The following is an 18,356-nucleotide window of genomic DNA, read 5'->3' as shown; positions in this document are numbered from 1 at the left end:
ATGTGGATCTAATAGTGGATGGGGTTTCTTTTTGGAGGAAAATGTTTTCCTGGTGAAGAAGAAAAACTGTACGTTTCCAATGTGCTCAGTCAATGGAATTTCTAACACGTGTAAAATCCATTTGAGTATGCATGGTGGACAGAAGAAAGCATGAAAATCTAGATTTCTGCATAGATATTCACCCATATTGGTTTTGTCAACAGTTTGGAACTATATCTTAATCGTAGGTATAAATCTATTATTAGTAAATGTATGGTTTGCCAACAAAACCTTTATAAATTATACACCAGTACAGAGAAAGCAATATGGGAAAACACTGCTTACTGTCTCCCGTAATGCATTTTCCAAGGACTTCACAAAGGAAAACAGGTCTGCTAATAGTTATGGGTCAGCATTTTTTTTAGTGTAAATGTATATATTGAGATCTTTCAATCCTGATTCTGTTTAAATATTGGGGTATATAACTACTGCACATAACAAGGCGGGGGCATACCAGTGGTTTTTAACCTTCTGACTTCAGTGGACACCTACTGAATTACTATTGGACGACGAGGCCATAACAATTTGTACGATTTGAAGCTAAAAAAAAGACACTAAACTACAGAAATAACTATAGCTAAATAATACAAAAATTACAAAATATTTTTTATTCACAAGACAAAAAAAATAAAAGAATTGAAATTTAAATTTTAATGGGATTGTTTGAGCTTTTCAAAATGAGATTTTATTTGTAAAAGACAAAGTGATATGCTAGACTCTGGCATATTAGTGTCTCTTTTTTTGGCTCGTTATGCATCTTTTTTTCTTCTGGGTGCATACTAGTACTTCAATTGAGGGCACCTGTCGTCCATATTACTCTTTACTGACTTGACCTTGATTCGTGGGAAAAGCACAAGATACCAACTTAGCGGAATATTTAAAAGTGAAGTTGAGTCACACGTGCACCACGCAAGGTGGTGCAGGAGTGACCCAAGTCCTAAATGAGAATTATGAAGCAAGGCAAGGGCTTCTTGCATGGGCCTCAGTGGCTCCATAAATCTGGAGTAAAGCAACGCAGTGCAAATTGCTGTGTTGCCTTACTATGCACTAGGGAGGCATTACATGGGCTTTAGAATGGGTGTTCCCAAGCAATTGTCAAGGTTTTTGACGAATTCCCAGATTTACCAGAAAGGGTAACCCTGATAATGAGCCAAAAAAATGCGCCTTTCCAGAGAGGCGTAACAAGGAGAAATATATTTATTTATACTCGTTACTTCCTCTTTCTGAGCACACATAGAAAGAGGAATTTACCACTCAGGATTATTATTGTGCTGGAAGGTGTCCATTCCTGCATAAAAACAATCCTACATGCAACACAGGCGCCCTTGTTCCAGGGTGCCTGTGTTGGCGCTAGGCTGCCAAAAGGGCGGCAGCGCAGGGGAAAAGGCAGGAATGTGCTGTATTGCCTTAAATACGGAGCATTCCTGCCTTTTTCCTGTCACGCAGTGCAGTGCAGCAAGTGACTTGCTGTTCTGCATAACTTTTTCTTAAGTCTCCTCCTTCATTTATAACCTCCAATTTCAAATCCCTTCATATTTACAGAGCATTTTAAAATGTGCAATCCGAGGGACAGTATTAAGAACCACGGGCATACACCAAATACGCAGATATGTAGACAATAATATGCTGTTTATTACCATTGTTGGAGGAAGGAGGTATATCATGACTTGAGTCATTGTGTGTAATGGCTGCTCCTCACATACAACAATGATAATAATATCTATCTAGAAACACACATTTCATAGGAGCTTATCTAAATATTGCACTTAAACAACACACATCTACAACGTATACATTTTCTGTTCTGACACTAAATAATATAAATCCTAATCTCCCAAAGCCCTAGCTACTTGACAACCTAACCTACTTACCTATAGGCAGCAGAACCAAATACATTTTGAGAACGTATGGAAAATAGACTGAGCCCACACACGGAAATGGCATCTCGAAAGAATATGTCCCCAGAGATTCAAAATAGGGCAGAGATTCATATACTGTGTATGCTGTGAATGAAAAAAGGAAAATTAATGATCAGATAGAGAAAAGCATTAGGGAGACATGTTGCTTCACAAGCATGAGTAAAGGGTGGCATGTATGTGAAGCATATAGCCACCACTGGAGACCTCACAAACATTCCCTTTTTCAGATGAATAAGTGACATAAAATACGTCTCCCAAGATTACAATCTCATTGCCGAAGACTGGTCTATATCTTTTACTAATACCAGATATAATACTTTAACCAAAGGACTAGAGCTGTTCTCATCATTACTATCCCTTCCACACAGTGGCCTGACTTATTCCTTGATACTAAAGGGCCATTACTATTGCCTAGGTGGCCACTACCTGACTAGACTATTGGTGTTCAGACAGAATTAAATGCCTGCATTCTTGGGGATAGGCTTAGGCTAACCTTCTTCCATAACAAACTGTGATAAAGTAGATTTATATTTCCATTAAGTTAGCACAAATCGAAATTTATTTAAAAATATGCCTCATCCACCTACTCTTGCATTTCGGTTCAGCCTCTTAATTTATACCATTACATTTGGCATGGTACTGTGCATATTTCTTATGAACAATACTCATCTCTCTTTCATGAAATACTCTATTTCTTGAAAGACTAATTGATCCCCTTTATCAGTCAAAAAGGTTCTAGGGAAACTTTGCCTACAAAATCTATGATCAAGGAACCTGGCCACCAGTAACATAATTGTTACATCTGTCTTGCTTGTACCCATTTCCACTGTGTACCATACCTCATAGACTTCAATGTAGTCTCCCTGAGTGCTACAGCGGATGTGGTTTGGTTGGAGAACAAGACACTGTGTCCCCCTCCGTCTATGGTCATGTTAGTGATGGATGCCTCACTGGAGTGGGTAGCTCATCATCATGGAAATCAGAGGTCCCTGGTCCCCGGAGGAACAGGTTCTTCACATTAATCTGCTGGAACTGCGGGTAATTCGGCTGGCACTCAAGGCCTTCCTCCCCTTCACCCAAGGACAGTCGGTCCAGACCTTGATGGACAATACGACAGTGATGTGGAACGTGAACAAGCAATGGTGGAGTACGGTCTTAAACCATTAACCCAATCCTTTGGTGTTGTGCCCAAGACCAATCACCTAGCGGGGTCTCTGAATGTTACAGCCGACAGTCTGAGTTGAGGTTATTTTGACGATTATGGATGGCATCTCCTGCCAGCGGTAGTCCACGACTTCTTTACCCAGTGGGTCACTCCTGAAGTGGATTTTCTCCCATATCCTATCCTCAGGTTCGGAGGAAGATTCGCCAAGATGAGGCCCAAGTCATTCTAATTGCCCTGGATTGACCAATGAGTATGTGGTATCACAGACCTTTGGTTCTTCTCACTTTGTCCCCTGGTCAAGCTGCCATTCAGAGCAGACATTCTCTCCCAGCCCGGGGAATGGTGCTGCACCCCAATCGCCAATGACTCCACCTTCATGTCTGAAGATTGAGTAGGGACATTTAAATTCCTTTCAGCTTCCATAGAAGGTGGTCAACATAATCCTATCAGCTTGTTGCCCCTCCACAAACACAAAATATGTTTGTTTTGGGAGATGAAAGAGGTTTCCTGCAGGCTCATTTTTCCTACAGTTCGCACTCTCCCTAGCGAACAGGCATTGTAAGGGGGTATTTGGCTGCATTGTATGTGTTCCTCTGTCTCTGAGACTAGTCTTACTACCCCCTGTTGTGATGCATTTTCTGAAGGGGTTGACTAACTGCTATCTGTCAATTCCCTTTGTTAATCGTGTTTTGACATTTTTGATGTAGTCTCCTTTTAAACCCCTGCACTTGAGGATGTTAATATTTAACTAAAGTGTTTTTGATGGTAATCACCTATGCGAGACAGGGAAGTGAATTACAGGCTTTGGGTTTCTGTCATCCACTAACCTAATTTTTCCCTCACAAATTGGTGTTGCGAATCAGGGCTGCTCTTCTTTCTAAAGTGGTGGCTCTCTTTTACTTGGACAACCTTTTATCCCCGCCCCACCCCACCCCATCCCACGGAGGAGGAGGAGCAGCTTCATAGGTTGGATCAACGGGGGCATTGGTTTCTACTTGGACCAAACCAAGCATATACGACTGGACGGCCAGCTTTTCGTTGGGTACTGTGGGGTTCCAAGAAAGGGAAAGTGGTCCAGAACTAGATGCTCTCCAAATGGATCATCCTCTGCATCAAGACCTGCTATGCTTTGACCAAGAAAGTACCCCTAGAAGGGATCAGCGCTCATTCCACCAGGGTAAAATATTCTTCTTGCGAGAGAGGTTCCTAAGGCATAGATCTGCAAGGCAGCTACGTAGGCATCCCTACATACTTTTGCTATGTATTACTGCCAAGATTCCGATGTCACTTCTGGAATCCATATGAAGCCCCACTCGAGAGCTTTTAAGTTTCTGAATACAGTCTGACACCTGGGGTTATGCTATAAATGAGGAATCGGCAGTTAGAAAGAGTATCAACCAGAAAATGTTACCCAGGTAAGTAGCCTTTTATTTTGGCTGCATGGAAAATATGTTGGCAAGGACCAGCAAATACCAAATGCTTTCCTTGCAATACATAAAACTCCTAAGATGTCTTGAGCCATATCTTCCTACGGGCCACCTGCTTCCTCAAGACTAACAGCTCTACTCTAGTACAATAACGTTTGTCAGCATTCCAATAGTGAAAGCATTCCCTCACTTTCCTCTCAACATGTGCTTCAAAACCTGGCCACCAGTAACATAATTGTTACATCTGTCTTGTTTGTACCCATTTCCACTGTGTACCATACCTCTCAGCTGAAGGTGCACCGATCTATAACTTGCTGAAACCAAGCATCCATCAGTGGACAGTTCCTCTTTTACATTTCAGTAACGTACACAATCTTCGCTGCACAAACTCCTGCAAAATTGGATCAACTTTTGTGTTCTGTTGTACTTATTGTGAAATGCCATCTTTCTTTACCAACCTTTTTGATTCTTCTTCTTCCAAACTCTTATTAAGTACCTCACAAACCAAAAACTACTCCCCCGTCACCATGCAATTCAACAACTATTTAATCAACTTTTATCCTATTCTTCTCAAACAACCTGATTAAACAATCCACGGACTGGGTTTTTGGCACCAGGAATATTATCCATCTTAGAATCATAGCTTTGAGGAACAACGACTTAGTCATGCTCTCTGGGAGAATATCTGATTTTTCTGCACAAATCAAAAGCCACTGAAGGAGGCTTTTGAAAATAACAAAAGGAATGGCCACAAATTAACTTATTTAATGTCCACTGCTGAATAAACTGACAACGTTTAACATTTAATAATAGATTAGTAAGTTCTACTCCTCCCAAAGGAGATGAACATGGTTGTTTTCTCTCTTTCACCTTCACCTTTCTTCAAAACAGTACCCACACCCTTTGAGCTGGCATCCATCTGTATGGTAGACCTGGCATTTGGATTAAACTCTGAACACTCAACAAAAATCATTTGATATCTTGAAACTCATTGTTGCACTCTTATTTTCACCAAATCATAATAACATTACCCAGTAACTCCCTCATATCTCTAGACCTATCACATGTCCTTAAGCATATATATTTTTATACTCAGCCATGCCAAGGAACTTCACAATATCATCCTTATTTTCCAGGACAGCTAGCTCATTTATCACCTTAACAAATGTATATCTAGGCTCAAAGCACCTTTGTCATATGGATACTTCATTACATATATTGCGTTAAGTTAGCATGAGTGTATTACATGTTTAAACAGCCGTTTTGCCTTCAGGCTTCAGTTTTGCACACGACACGTACTTGTTGTTGTAGCTTTCAGCCTAGAAGTGGTGAGGTGTTTTATTTGAGAATAATATGTTATTCCTATGCTATCAGCTTTGCCTTGTACACTTGGTACAACTGTCTGCACACTGAGAGCTGCACACTCTAAGATTAACCTAACACAAGGTTGCTGGGAAGTCTGATCCTCGCACCACATTAGACATTAGACATATCTGAAAGAAACACGTTAGTGTTAGATTCCTTACCTTAGAATATCCCCAGGCGTCAGTCTGGATCCGGAAACTTTTGCGTAGCAGTACCCCTGCGCGTCGGTAGGCGTCGTCTGCAGGCGTCCCCTGCGGCTCCGCGTCCGTCGTCGGCGTCGTGCGCCGTGATGACGTCGCTGGAGTACATAGACGCCGCCTCCGCGCGCTGACGTCAGTTCTTCTTTTTTCCGCGCCAGTGGACGCAGATCTGGAAGAGCAGTACTCCGGTCTTTGACCAAGTTTTTTTCGACTTTTTTCTCTATTGTGCCTGATAGGATGCCTGGATTTAAGAATTGCGATGACTGTGAGCGCACGATGTCGGTCACAGACCATCACCGCCTCTGCCTCCGGTGTCTGGGCCCCGACCACGACGTGGAATCGTGCCTCGACTGCCGGGCCCTTACCAACAAGGCTAGGCGGGAGCGGTCCCGCAAGCTGCTGGAGCTCCGGGTGTCGGCCCCACGTCGGGACCGGGAGCGGTCCCGGTCCGGCCGGAGGTCGGGGGAGCGTTCGAGGGAGCGGTCGCGGAGCCGCGCTGGGCGCTCCGGAAGTCGACACCACTCGTCAGGCTCGTCAGGTAGGAAGCACAAGAAGTCGGGGCGTCGTCATCGTACCCCCGACTCCCCCCGACGCTCGCGCGATGCGGCCGGGGGCTCGGGTGACCCCAACCCCGCGGCTCCGCGAGAGTCGCCGGCGCGGCCTGCCTCATACCCTCCGGTCCCTGGGCATGGCGCGACGCCTGAGGAGATCGAGGCGTTCCTCATGGCCATGAGGGCGCTCGCTTCTCCGACGGGGCCTACGGCGCCTTCGGGCCCAGTGCTACCGTCTGGGGGCCCTGGCGGTTCCGGTGTCCCTGCCTCGGCGCCGTCGGGTGCTCCGGGCCCGGCGTCGCCGACGGCTCCGACCCCGGCGCCGCAGGGGCCTTCGGGATCGGCGCCGGCTGGTCTTCCGGCCTCCCCGGCGCCGTTGCCATCGGGGTTACCCCCGGCGCCGCCCCCGCGCGGCGCCGGTTCTCCACTGCCGGTTCCGGCCGGCGGTGGGGTTCCGGCGCCGGCCCCGGGCGGCGCCGTCCCCTTACCTTCTCCGACGCCGGACGCGGCGCCGGATGGGCGTCGCACGACGCCGGTCCCGGCGCCGATGGGGCCCATGAACCCCGAGGAGCCGGTCTTCATCATTGACTCCGAATACGGAGAGGATGAGGAGTACGGTGAAGGTTGGGAGGGGTCCGAGGACCCTCTGGCTCGCGAGTGCCAGTATGACCCGGACTGGACGGGTGACTTGGGGGATGCCAGTGGTTTGGACGACTCCCCTAACCCTGGTTTGATCTCTCCTCCAACCGTGGCATCGGTGGAGGGAGCTGCCTATTCTGTGGTGCTGATGAGGGCTGCCAAGGCCTTAAACCTTGAGCTCCCCGTCGCGGCCGTGAGGCCTAACATCCTCACCGAGGTCTTCAAGCCGCAGTCATGCCCTTTGGAGCCTCTGCTGCCGTTTAATGAAGCCTTGTCTGACGTTCTGTTGGGCACGTGGTCCAGGCCCGCTTCAGGTGCGCCTGTTGATCGGAACGTGGCCAGGCGCCACCGTCCTTGTCCGGACGACCCCAAGTACCTGTCTACCCACCCCACTCCTGAGAGTCTGGTGATCCAGGCCTCGACCTCCCAGTCCGCATTCCCGTCGGCCCCGCCCGACCGGGAATCCAAGAGGTATGACCAGTTTGGTAAAAAGGTCTTCTCGTCCATTAGTTTGGGCCTGCGGTCTTGCAACACCGCCTGCCTCTTGGGCCGCTACACCCACTCTGTGTGGGATACGGTCGCGGAGCTGCTGCCAGAATGCCCCATGGAGGTGCGGGCAAAGCTCGGTCAAGCTGTAGCTGAGGGCCGGGATGCAGCGAAATATTCCATTCGGTGTGGTCTTGATACGACCGACTCGCTGGGCAGGGCTATGTCTACGACGGTGGCGATTCGCCGTCACGCCTGGCTGAGATCCGCCAATTTTTCGGCTGATGTCCAAAATACCCTGATGGACATGCCGTTTGATGGCTGTCACCTGTTCGGTGACAAAGCGGACCACGCGCTGGAACGCTTCAAGGACTCCAGGGTCACGGCCAAGTCCTTGGGTCTCTCGACCCAGCGTCAGCAACCGGGTTCGTTTCGCCCCTTTCGTGGCCAAGGAAGGGGCGCCCCCACACGTGCTGCCAGCCACGCGCCGCAACAATCCTTCCAACGCGGTGGCGGCCGTGGAAACCGCCGTGGTGGCGGTCGGGGACAACGGCGGGGTCAGACCACACCTTCCCCCGCAGCATCTACCCCAAAATCCTCCTAGTCCGTGCTTTCGGCCCCATGTGACGCCAGTGGGTGGCAGGGTTCGCCATCACCACGCTCACTGGCGCACGATCACTTCGGACAGGTGGGTGCTGCAAATTGTCCGAAGGGGCTACTCCCTCCCCTTCGAGACCTCTCCTCCAGCCATGCCACCGCAGAACCACCGTGTGTCGGGGGACCACTTGACACTTCTGCAGGAGGAAGTTACGGCCCTCTTGGCCAAGGGGGCCATCGAGCGCGTTCCTGGGCCAGAAGTAGGGCGTGGTTGTTATTCCCACTACTTTCTGGTGCCCAAGAAGGACAAGGGGGGCCTACGTCCTATCTTGGATCTAAGGAACGTCAACGGCTTCCTCCGGAAGGAGAAGTTCAAGATGTTGACGTTAGCTCAGGTCTTGGCTGCTCTAGACCCGCAAGACTGGATGGTAGCGTTGGACTTGCAGGACGCCTATTTTCACATCCCCGTCCTGCCGGCCCACCGGCGTTACCTGCGGTTCACGGTAGGCCAGGAGCACTTTCAGTTTGTCGTGCTCCCCTTCGGCCTTACCAGCGCCCCACGGGTGTTCACAAAGGTGATGGCGGTGGTCGCAGCCCATCTGCGCAGGTTAGGGGTTTCAGTCTTCCCCTACCTAGACGACTGGTTGTTGAAGGCGGGCTCGCCCCAGACAGTCGTCCACCACCTTCAGATGACGGCAGACCTCTTGCACGACCTGGGGTTCTCCATCAACGTGCCGAAATCACACCTGTGTCCCTCTCAAAAGCTCCTTTTCATCGGAGCGGTTCTGGACTCGGCGCAGTTTCGGGTTTATCCTCCGGAACGGCGGGTTCGGGATATTCAGGCTTTGATTCCCATCTTTCAGCCGCTATCCCGAGTCTCGGTCAGGTTGACGCTGCGGCTGCTGGGACTGATGGCTTCCTGCATCCTTCTGGTGCATCACGCCAGGTGGCGGATGCGGGCTCTGCAGTGGGACCTGAAGTTTCAGTGGGCCCAGCATCAGGGCAACTTGTCCGACCACGTCTTGATCTCGGAGGGCACTGCGAGACAACTGCAGTGGTGGCTTACGGACCGCGATTGGGTCAGGGGCAAGTCCCTCTCCCTTCCCCAACCGGAGCACGTTGTCGTGACGGACGCGTCCCTCCAGGGCTGGGGTGGCCACTTGGGAGAGGCAGAGATCAGAGGCATCTGGTCTCCGGCGGAGTCCCGGCTCCATATCAATCTGTTGGAGCTGCGGGCGATTCGTCTGGCACTGAAGGCATTCCTCCCCTTTGTCAACGGGAGTGTAGTGCAGGTGTTCACCGACAACACCACCGCCATGTGGTACTGCAACAAACAGGGCGGAGTGGGGTCGTGGACCCTTTGCCAGGAGGCTCTGCGCCTCTGGCAATGGCTGGAACGTCAGGGCGTGACTCTGACGGTTCAACACCTGGCAGGTTCTCTGAACGCCAGGGCGGACGAACTCAGCCGTCGGTGCTCGATGGATCACGAATGGCGTCTGAACTCGGACGTGGCGCAAGGCATCTTTCTGCAATGGGGAGAGCCTTGGTTAGATCTATTCGCCACAGAAGAGAACGCGCAATGTCATCAGTTCTGCGCGTTGGAGTTTCCAAGACGGCACTCGCACGGCGACGCCTTTCGGCGCGAGTGGAGTTGCGGTCTGTTATACGCCTTTCCGCCTATACCACTTCTGCCCAGAGTGCTGAAGAAGATCAGGCGCGACCGGGCCCAAGTTATCCTTGTGGCTCCGGACTGGGCTCGAAGGTACTGGTATCCCGAGCTACTCAGCATGTCGGTCGGTCCCCCGATCCGCCTGCCCCTTCGGGAGGACCTTCTGTCGCAGCAGCAGGGGACGGTCCTCCACCCGAACCTGTCCAGTCTCCACCTCCATGCTTGGAGATTGAGCGGCGGCAGTTGAGGCCATTTGACTTGCCTCCTGAAGTCTGTGATGTTATTCTGGCAGCCAGGCGTCCCTCCACTAAGTCGGTATACGCCTGTCGGTGGAACAGATTTGTGGCATGGTGCACAGCAAAGGCTGTGGATCCTCTTTCTGCCCCTCTTTCGGAGGTTCTTCTGTTTCTTCTTTCTCTTGCCCAGCAGGGCTCTGCTCTGGGCACTATCAAGGGCTACCTTTCTGCCCTTTCAGCCTTCTTGAGGCTTCCTGATCAGCCTTCTTTGTTCAAATCCCCGATTGTAACTCGATTCTTGAAAGGCATCACTCACATGTTTCCACCTGTTCCGTTTGTGATGCCTCAGTGGGATTTGAACCTGGTTCTAACTTTCCTGATGTGTGCTCCCTTTGAGCCCCTTCATTCTTGCCCTCTCCGTCTCCTGACTTTAAAGACGGCTTTCCTGGTTGCCATCACCTCTGCCAGGAGGGTGAGTGAGCTCCAGGCTCTTTCTGTCCAACCTCCTTTCCTGTCCATTCATCCTGACAAGGTGGTTCTGAGGACTAGACCTTCTTTCCTGCCCAAGGTTGTTTCGGCCTTTCACATCGGGCAGTCCATCACCCTCCCTTCCTTCTTCCCGCCTCCGCATCCTTCAAAGGATGAAGAGCGGCTCCATCGTCTGGACCCAAAACGTGCGCTTTCATTTTACATGGATCGCACACGCCAGTTCCGGGTGGATGACCAACTGTTTGTTGGCTACGTGGGTGCGAAGAAGGGACGGGCGGTTTGTAAACGAACCATCTCTCGATGGGTCGTCCTCTGCATCAAAGCGTGCTACTCTTTGGCTCGGAAGGAGCCTCCTGTTGGGCTGAGGGCCCATTCCACTCGGGCCACGGCGGCTACTACTGCCCTGGGCCGGGGAGTCCCCTTGCAGGACATTTGCCAGGCGGCTACGTGGGCCTCGCTGCACACCTTTGCGAGGCATTACTGCCTGGACAGTCAAGTCCGGAGGGATGGCTTCTTTGGCCGTTCTGTCCTCCAGGACTTTCTGGTGTAGTTTTGTATTGGTTCGCAGACCCACCACCGGGGTTGGTATTGCTGGGGTATGTATTCTAAGGTAAGGAATCTAACACTAACGTGTTTCTTTCAGATGAACAAGTTACTTACCTTCGGTAACGATATATCTGTAAGAAACATTAGTTAGTGTTAGATTCCTTACCGAACCCACCCATCCTCCCCGTTCTGCGAACTGATACCTAGGGTTAAGGTCATCCCTTTCAGGGCCCTAGTTTGTACATGGCACCAGTGTTGGTTCTCTCATGGCTCTGCGTCTCCTGGCGCGGAAATGCTGTGTGCAAAGAACTGACGTCAGCGCGCGGAGGCGGCGTCTATGTACTCCAGCGACGTCATCACGGCGCACGACGCCGACGACGGACGCGGAGCCGCAGGGGACGCCTGCAGACGACGCCTACCGACGCGCAGGGGTACTGCTACGCAAAAGTTTCCGGATCCAGACTGACGCCTGGGGATATTCTAAGGTAAGGAATCTAACACTAACTAATGTTTCTTACAGATATATCGTTACCGAAGGTAAGTAACTTGTTCAACACAACTAATGTTGATGCCAACATATTGGGCTCTACGCGGGTTTAAGATAGAGTTACACGGAATGAACGCAGACACTTGGTGCTGCGCATGAAGAGAGCTGGTAGCGGTTGATGTGAACTGCTCCTACTGACATTGAGAGGTATGGGGCCGCCCTGCTAAAACCCGAATGAGACCTTCTTAGATATAATATAATATGCTAGATAGGGTGCGCGAAATATAGGTGATACAGATTTCTATAGAAATTGCATTATAACATGCTAGCACCTTTTGCTTACTATGGATTAGTGACTATGCTGCTGACTCTGATTTTTATAATCTGCATTTTGGTATTATACAAGATACTGCGTTTGAGAACTTTGCATTGAATAATAAATATTTCAAACTTGCACTTGTGTTCTTTGACTCTCAGTTTTGGTTTGAAATGATTATATAACGAAAGAGTGTTCATGTGTTCCACGACTCCTGAGGTATTCTAAAGATCATGTTCTGGTTTGTCTAATACATGGATCATTCCATAATGATCCATGAGACACTGTAGCTAGCTAGGTAACGAGATTTCTGACACTGAGATGAGTTTTTGGATCATCCTAACTCACTGAGGTTCTAGATCTCTATGCACAGTTCTGTGGGAGAACGGAAACCATGCTACATGGCGCCCAACGGATTGGTTGGCCGTATTTCATGACACTCGAGTAGTATATCATTCATACCTTGACACCTTCATTTCCGTTTCCAGTAAACGGCGGTGTCGGAAAACCTACCTGTTTTTGAAATAGGTCTTTTCAAGCTTGAATTCTTCTAAAAAGGTTTCTTTGAATCACTACCCAGTTGTGCTACAAAGTATTCTTTGTCTAGTTTTTCTTCTTCCTGTGCTAAACATGGCAGTGGAAATAGCGCAGCATAGCCGCGTCGCGGTTCGCGACCACTTGCGGGATATAATGTACCCGCGGAAGGCTTAGCTGTGGTTCTAGTAGTGAGTGCGGAACATGCGTACCCGTACGAATTGTTTTATTCCTGGGTGACATTTCCGGAAATAGACGCTAATTCGGGTGTCTATCATTCATACACTGCCACGGTTGTACCGGCGGCTTATGCTCCGTACAGGGCACTGGAAGTACCTATAGACGCTTGGCAGCACGGAGTTTGGTTTGGTGGCGCCCTACCCCATTCTTTAACGGCTCCGAGGTTAGGTCCCTTATCCATTCCGGGCACAAATTGGCCCGCTTTGGGTGGATTTACTCCTCATCCTAATCGCACCACTTGTAATGTGGGTGACCTGCGGCGTCTTCATGAGGTCGCAGTTGGTGTGATTAGAGCGCTTGTTCATTACATTGGTCGTAATATTCATGGCGCAGCCCCCGCAGGGGCGCAGCTTCGAGCAGACCAGGCTGGCTTGAAAATAAGTCCGGTCTTGGTGAATTCCGTTATGGGCAGAAAGCCAGATGTTAAGGATGATTTTCCTTACTGGCTTGCCGAGAAATTCGACCAGCTGGAAGCTGTGTTTCCTAATACGACTCCGGGTGAAAAACACCGGATTCTTACGCTTAGTTTACCGAAAGATTTAGCCCCGGAACTTGTTGACTGTGAGACATGGGGTAAGACTTTTGCAGCGGTTTACTCGAGGTGCTTTGGCACACCGTCAGTGTCGAACCTGTCTGCAATCCTCAAACGTGTTCAGGATGATCACGGACCTGAGTCGGCGGTTGAGTTGGGTATGCGCCTGAACGGTTCATTTGAGACAGTTTGCGGTATTATCCTTGCCAATGTAAAAGGGGATGCAGTGAACTTTCAAGTAGCCAATGGTCTGGCGTTAATTCCCGATGCCGAGAAACCCCGTCAGCTGGCAAGAATAATTGTGGCGGCTTATAAAATGGTTGGCCGCAATTCTAAGGGTGCGAAGGTTTTTCTTGAAAAAGAAAAGAAGCAACCCCAGGGGCAGTCTTCGGAAACAGGTGGACAGCCCAGGTCCAAGAAACAAAATTGGCCTAAAAAGCAGAATCAGGGTAAGCAACAACAACAACAGACACAGGTCTCGAGTCCGGCGCCTTCACAACCTGCGCAGTCAGAGCGTGTTTATGAATTGCGCGATCGCGCTACGATTAAAACACCTGATAGATATCAGGCATCTGACCAACGCTCTCCTCGTTCCTTTCAGGACTCATCGGCTCCGTCAACCAGTGGTGGAGGGGGCGGCAGGGGCAGGGGTGGTCAGCAAGGACGTGGCCAGCCCCGCACGCGAAGTGAAGGGGATCAGCGGGACGACTCTACGCCTAAGAGACCGCAGTTTGCCAAGAAGAAGGTCGCTGCCTTAACGGCGCATCGATATGCCCCAGATAGTGAGAACGCGGCTTCGGAATCTGACGTGGGCTCTGACCTTGCTGGACAGCGCGGCGGAGATTACCATAGTGAGAGAGGCCCTCCGTCCACTGTTGAAGGTGACAGCGACTGAGACTTTTATTGTAATTGAAACAGCTGATACGCATGTTGCTCCCCCTGAAAGACTTTTTGAAATTGTCCTGTTAATTGAAGGTGACATGCAGCGAACTGTAAAAGGGGTATTTTGGGAGAATCTTTCGGATACGTATGACATTCTGCTTTCGGAGGCTGACTGGCCCCCACCTTTTGTTCTCGCAGCTCCGCGAGGGGAGGAGGTAATCCTCCCCAGTTTCGCGCACGCTGTACCGAGAGTGGAAGCGCTGCATTTTGCAGAAGAGTGGGCTCTGGCGCTTGCGCCGGCTGTGTACCGAAATCAGTGTGGCTGGGATAAATTGTCCCCTAGCCATGAGATTCCTTTACGGTCACAGCCTCAGCCACAACCCCAGTATCCCATACGGCGTGAAGCTAAGGCTTCAGTCGCGGCTATCCTTGAACAATTGGAATATCAAGGTGTAATTGAAACATGTGTGTCACCAATGAATAATCCCCTTTTTACTGTTAACAAGCCGGACGGCTCGTATCGTCTAGTTTTGGATTACCGGCATTTGAACTCGCATTGCCGTAACTGTGCAGTACAGAATACTCACGGCTCTGCCCTAGTGAATAGTCTTGAGCGTAAACGGTTCAAAACCACGCTTGACATTTCCAATGGTTTTTATGCACATAGATTAGATGGTCTAAGTTCCCAATGGACCAGTTTTACGTGCGGCGGCGTACAAAAAATGTTTAAACGTCTCCCAATGGGATATAAAAATAGTCCTGGAGTGTTTTCCGCCCGCATAGTCTCTCTTTTGGAGAGTTTCGATCCAGTTGCATGTTCGTATGTGGATGACATTTATCTCACAGACGACGAGCTTTGGGTGCATCTGTGTCGAGTAAACAGCATAATTTGTAACTTTGCAGACATGGGTTACAAGTTTAACTTTGCGAAGTCACACATTGCGGAGTACACAGTGTTGTTTCTAGGTTATGAACTTAACCATGAAGGAAAGGGATTGGCTCCTCACTTCCTGGAGAAGTGCGCGCAGTTGCGCTCTCCGACAACTCTGAAAAAATTACAGTCTTTACTGGGTTTTTTAAATTTCGGGAGGACATACATTCCGGAATATGCCCAGCGTATCAAGCCTTTATATGCCTTGGTACAACCATCTTTTTCCAAATCATGCTGGCTGCCTGAGCATTCAGCCATTCTGCAGTCTTTGCAGGCTGATTTGCTCACTTCTGACTACTTACAGACCCGTGATAACCAGACCAACCTGGTGATAAGAATTATCCCTGGGACGGTGGGTTTCACGTACCTGACTTTTAATGAGGGGGATACTGTACCTATTGCTTACAAGTCACACTTGTACACTTCGGCTGAACTGCGTTTTTCCACTGTGGAGAAAGTTTTAACGGCTGTGCAGATGGCAATTCTTAAAGAACGTGCCCTGTCGCAGGGAAAGCGCATGTTGGTTGTTACCCCGTGTCCTGCCTTGGAGGCGGTCACGAAAGCCAGTGTACCTAATTCTAAAGCTTTGCACCCTCGGTGGATTCAGTGGGCTACTTCCTTGACATCTCAGGATGTCACGTTTATTTTTGACGCCGCTTTACGGTCGCAGGAGTATTTACAGTATGAATTTGTTCATCCTGCTCCTTTAGCAATGCGGCCGTTGGAGGATTTCCACTGTATCATTTACACGGATGGTTCGGCGCAGGTTGCGCATGGCTCTAAACATGCCTACGTTTCCGCTTGCGCCATTGTGGTCGGTGCAATGGTGAACGATGAGTTCGAGTCCAGTGTCGTGCACACGCAGACACTTGGGGACTGCACTGCACAATTAGCAGAGCTACGTGCTCTGATGCTTGCATTGGAGTACGCAGATCCTAGTGTGACAACTTTAATCGTAAGTGATTCTTACTACTGTGTCCAGTCTTACAATGAGAACTTGTTCTTTTGGATTCAGAATGATTTTCGTGATTCCAAAGGTAGCACAATAAAACATAAAATGATCTGGGTCCGAGTAGCGGAACTTAAAGAAAAGCTACCGCTCGTGTTTGTGATTCATACTCTCGGCCACCAGCGCGTGGGAGTCCACGCTGTTGGCAACTCGCTTGCTGATGAAGCAGCGAAATCAGCGGTATCTAAATACTTAGTTGCAGCAGTCACGAGGTCCAAAAGCAAAATAGATGATGACATCTTGGCGGCTGTTGCTGCCACAGCGAAGGGAGGTAAATATCCTGCGGGGTTCCCTTCGAAGTACACATTCCACTTAAGTCCCGATAAGGTTCCTTATGTGAAAATTCCTGAAGTTGGAGAGCGTCTAGTTCCCAACTCGGATCGCAGAGCTTCTCTGATTACAGCGGCTCATGAAGGTGTGGCGTCTGCGCATGCGGGCGTCTCAGCCACTGTATCTCAGCTACAACAGAGATTCTGGTGGCGGGGGCTGTACAAACAGACGCGCGATTATGTCCTTATGTGTGACATTTGCCAGCAGATTAAGCCTTCTACTGCTGCGCGTCCGCCTCAGACACAGTTGTACATCTCTAATAGACCACTTGGATGTGTTTATTTGGATCACTGCGGTCCTTTTTCTTCTGATACTGCGTATAAATACATCTTAGTAGCAGTTGACTCATGCACACGCTTTGTGTGGTTATGGCCGCATCGCAGCGCTGATTCACGGACTGTCATTAAGGATTTGCGTGTCTTTGTGGGAATCTTTGCTTGTGGTGCTTTCCATTCGGACCAGGGTCCGGCTTTCGCCTCTAAGGCGTATAAGGATGCTATGGTTTCGCTGGGAGTACAGGTGAAGTTTTCAAGCCCCTACAGGCCTGAGGGCAATTCTGTGGTAGAAAGAATGAACCGCGACTTAAAGCAATCTTTGACAGCCCGAGTTATAGGCACTGGTAGAAACTGGCTGACCCACCTCTATGGCGTGCAGCGTGCGCTTAATAATCTCCCTAGAAGGTCTCTGGGTGGGCGGACCCCATACGAAATGCTCTTTGGTATCAAGATGTACGTCCCTGACCTTGATGGTGCAGACTGCGAGGCCCAGGCCGCGGCCTTTGACGTAGATGAACATTGCAATGTTTTACAGGATCTACAAAAGACCAGAGACAGTCTTGCAAAGGAACACTTGCCCTCCACATCGGATGATGCGTTGCAGATCCCGGTAGTTGGCTGGCTACCCCAAGTTGGAGAACTGGTTCGAGAGAAGATCGAAAACAAAAAGGAGTTTGGTCCCTCATATCGAGCGCCAGTTCGGGTCCTTGGAGTGAAGGGCACAAGAACAGTCATTTTACCACCACTTCCAGGTCGTAAAGAAAACAGATTTATTTCTATTGACAATGTCAAGACACACAGGGTGGCCGATTCTTCATAGCATGACACCGGCTGTATCCTGTCCTTCCATGGTGAGGCACTCTGTGCTAGCTATTACATCTGGTGCAGATCAGGAGGTGTCCCTCGAGATGCCTGCCCTATCAAGTCCTTTATTAAATACTATTCCTGTTACTAACATTGATGAGGTGACCTATGCAGATCCTGCTGATTTATCCATGTCCGATTTACATGCTCGTTTGGCTAACCAGTCCAGATTCTCTTTTGACTCTGATTCGGAACTTTCAAAGAAACCATCGACTATTGCAAAATATGCCACGTTGTTTAAAAAACATTTTTTAGTTCCACCTTGGACATACATTTGGCTGATACTATTTTCATTTTATCTTTTTATGTCAATTGGTTTTGTGTTTTATTTTTTCCGCCTGATTGATGGCAATTATGTGAAAGAAAGAACAGGAATTCGGTACCTTAATGGAACATTGGCCCCTCACTCCTCCTCGCATTCAGCACACAGACTAAAGAGAGACTTACATTCAGTACAAATTACTGCTTGGCCTGTCCTTGATGGGATTGTGTGGGATGCGGTTAGGTTTCAGATACATGGCCCCACGGAAGTTATTAATGTTCCTAATGTGCTTAGAGTAAACATGGGAGATGTGATTAAGCAAAATATTCGTTCTGATGATTGGGATCTTCAGGCAGTAGAAGCATT

The 18,356-nt window shown here is 49.3% G+C and overlaps 1 protein-coding gene across 2 annotated transcripts in view; it reads right to left on the bottom strand.

Moving 5' to 3' along the window:
* The window catches only part of LOC147727367 (very-long-chain (3R)-3-hydroxyacyl-CoA dehydratase-like), a 204,172-nt gene that overhangs the window by 8,703 nt on the left and 177,113 nt on the right, over nucleotides 1-18,356 (bottom strand). The window contains exon 6 of one of the 2 annotated variants that reach the window (XM_086961449.1): nucleotides 1,911-2,042. The exons of the other annotated variant lie outside the window; for it this stretch is intronic. Coding sequence (XP_086817575.1) covers nucleotides 1,911-2,042 — 132 coding nt within the window. The remainder of the gene's footprint in view (nucleotides 1-1,910; nucleotides 2,043-18,356) is intronic. 2 annotated transcript variants of the gene reach the window in all.

This window comes from Lissotriton vulgaris, chromosome 3_1 (genome assembly GCF_964263255.1).
Source record: "Lissotriton vulgaris chromosome 3_1, aLisVul1.2, whole genome shotgun sequence".
Lineage (NCBI taxonomy): Eukaryota > Metazoa > Chordata > Amphibia > Caudata > Salamandridae > Lissotriton > Lissotriton vulgaris.
The sequence above is the reverse complement of the archived record's forward strand: the minus strand, read 5'-3'. Positions and strand labels throughout refer to the sequence as shown.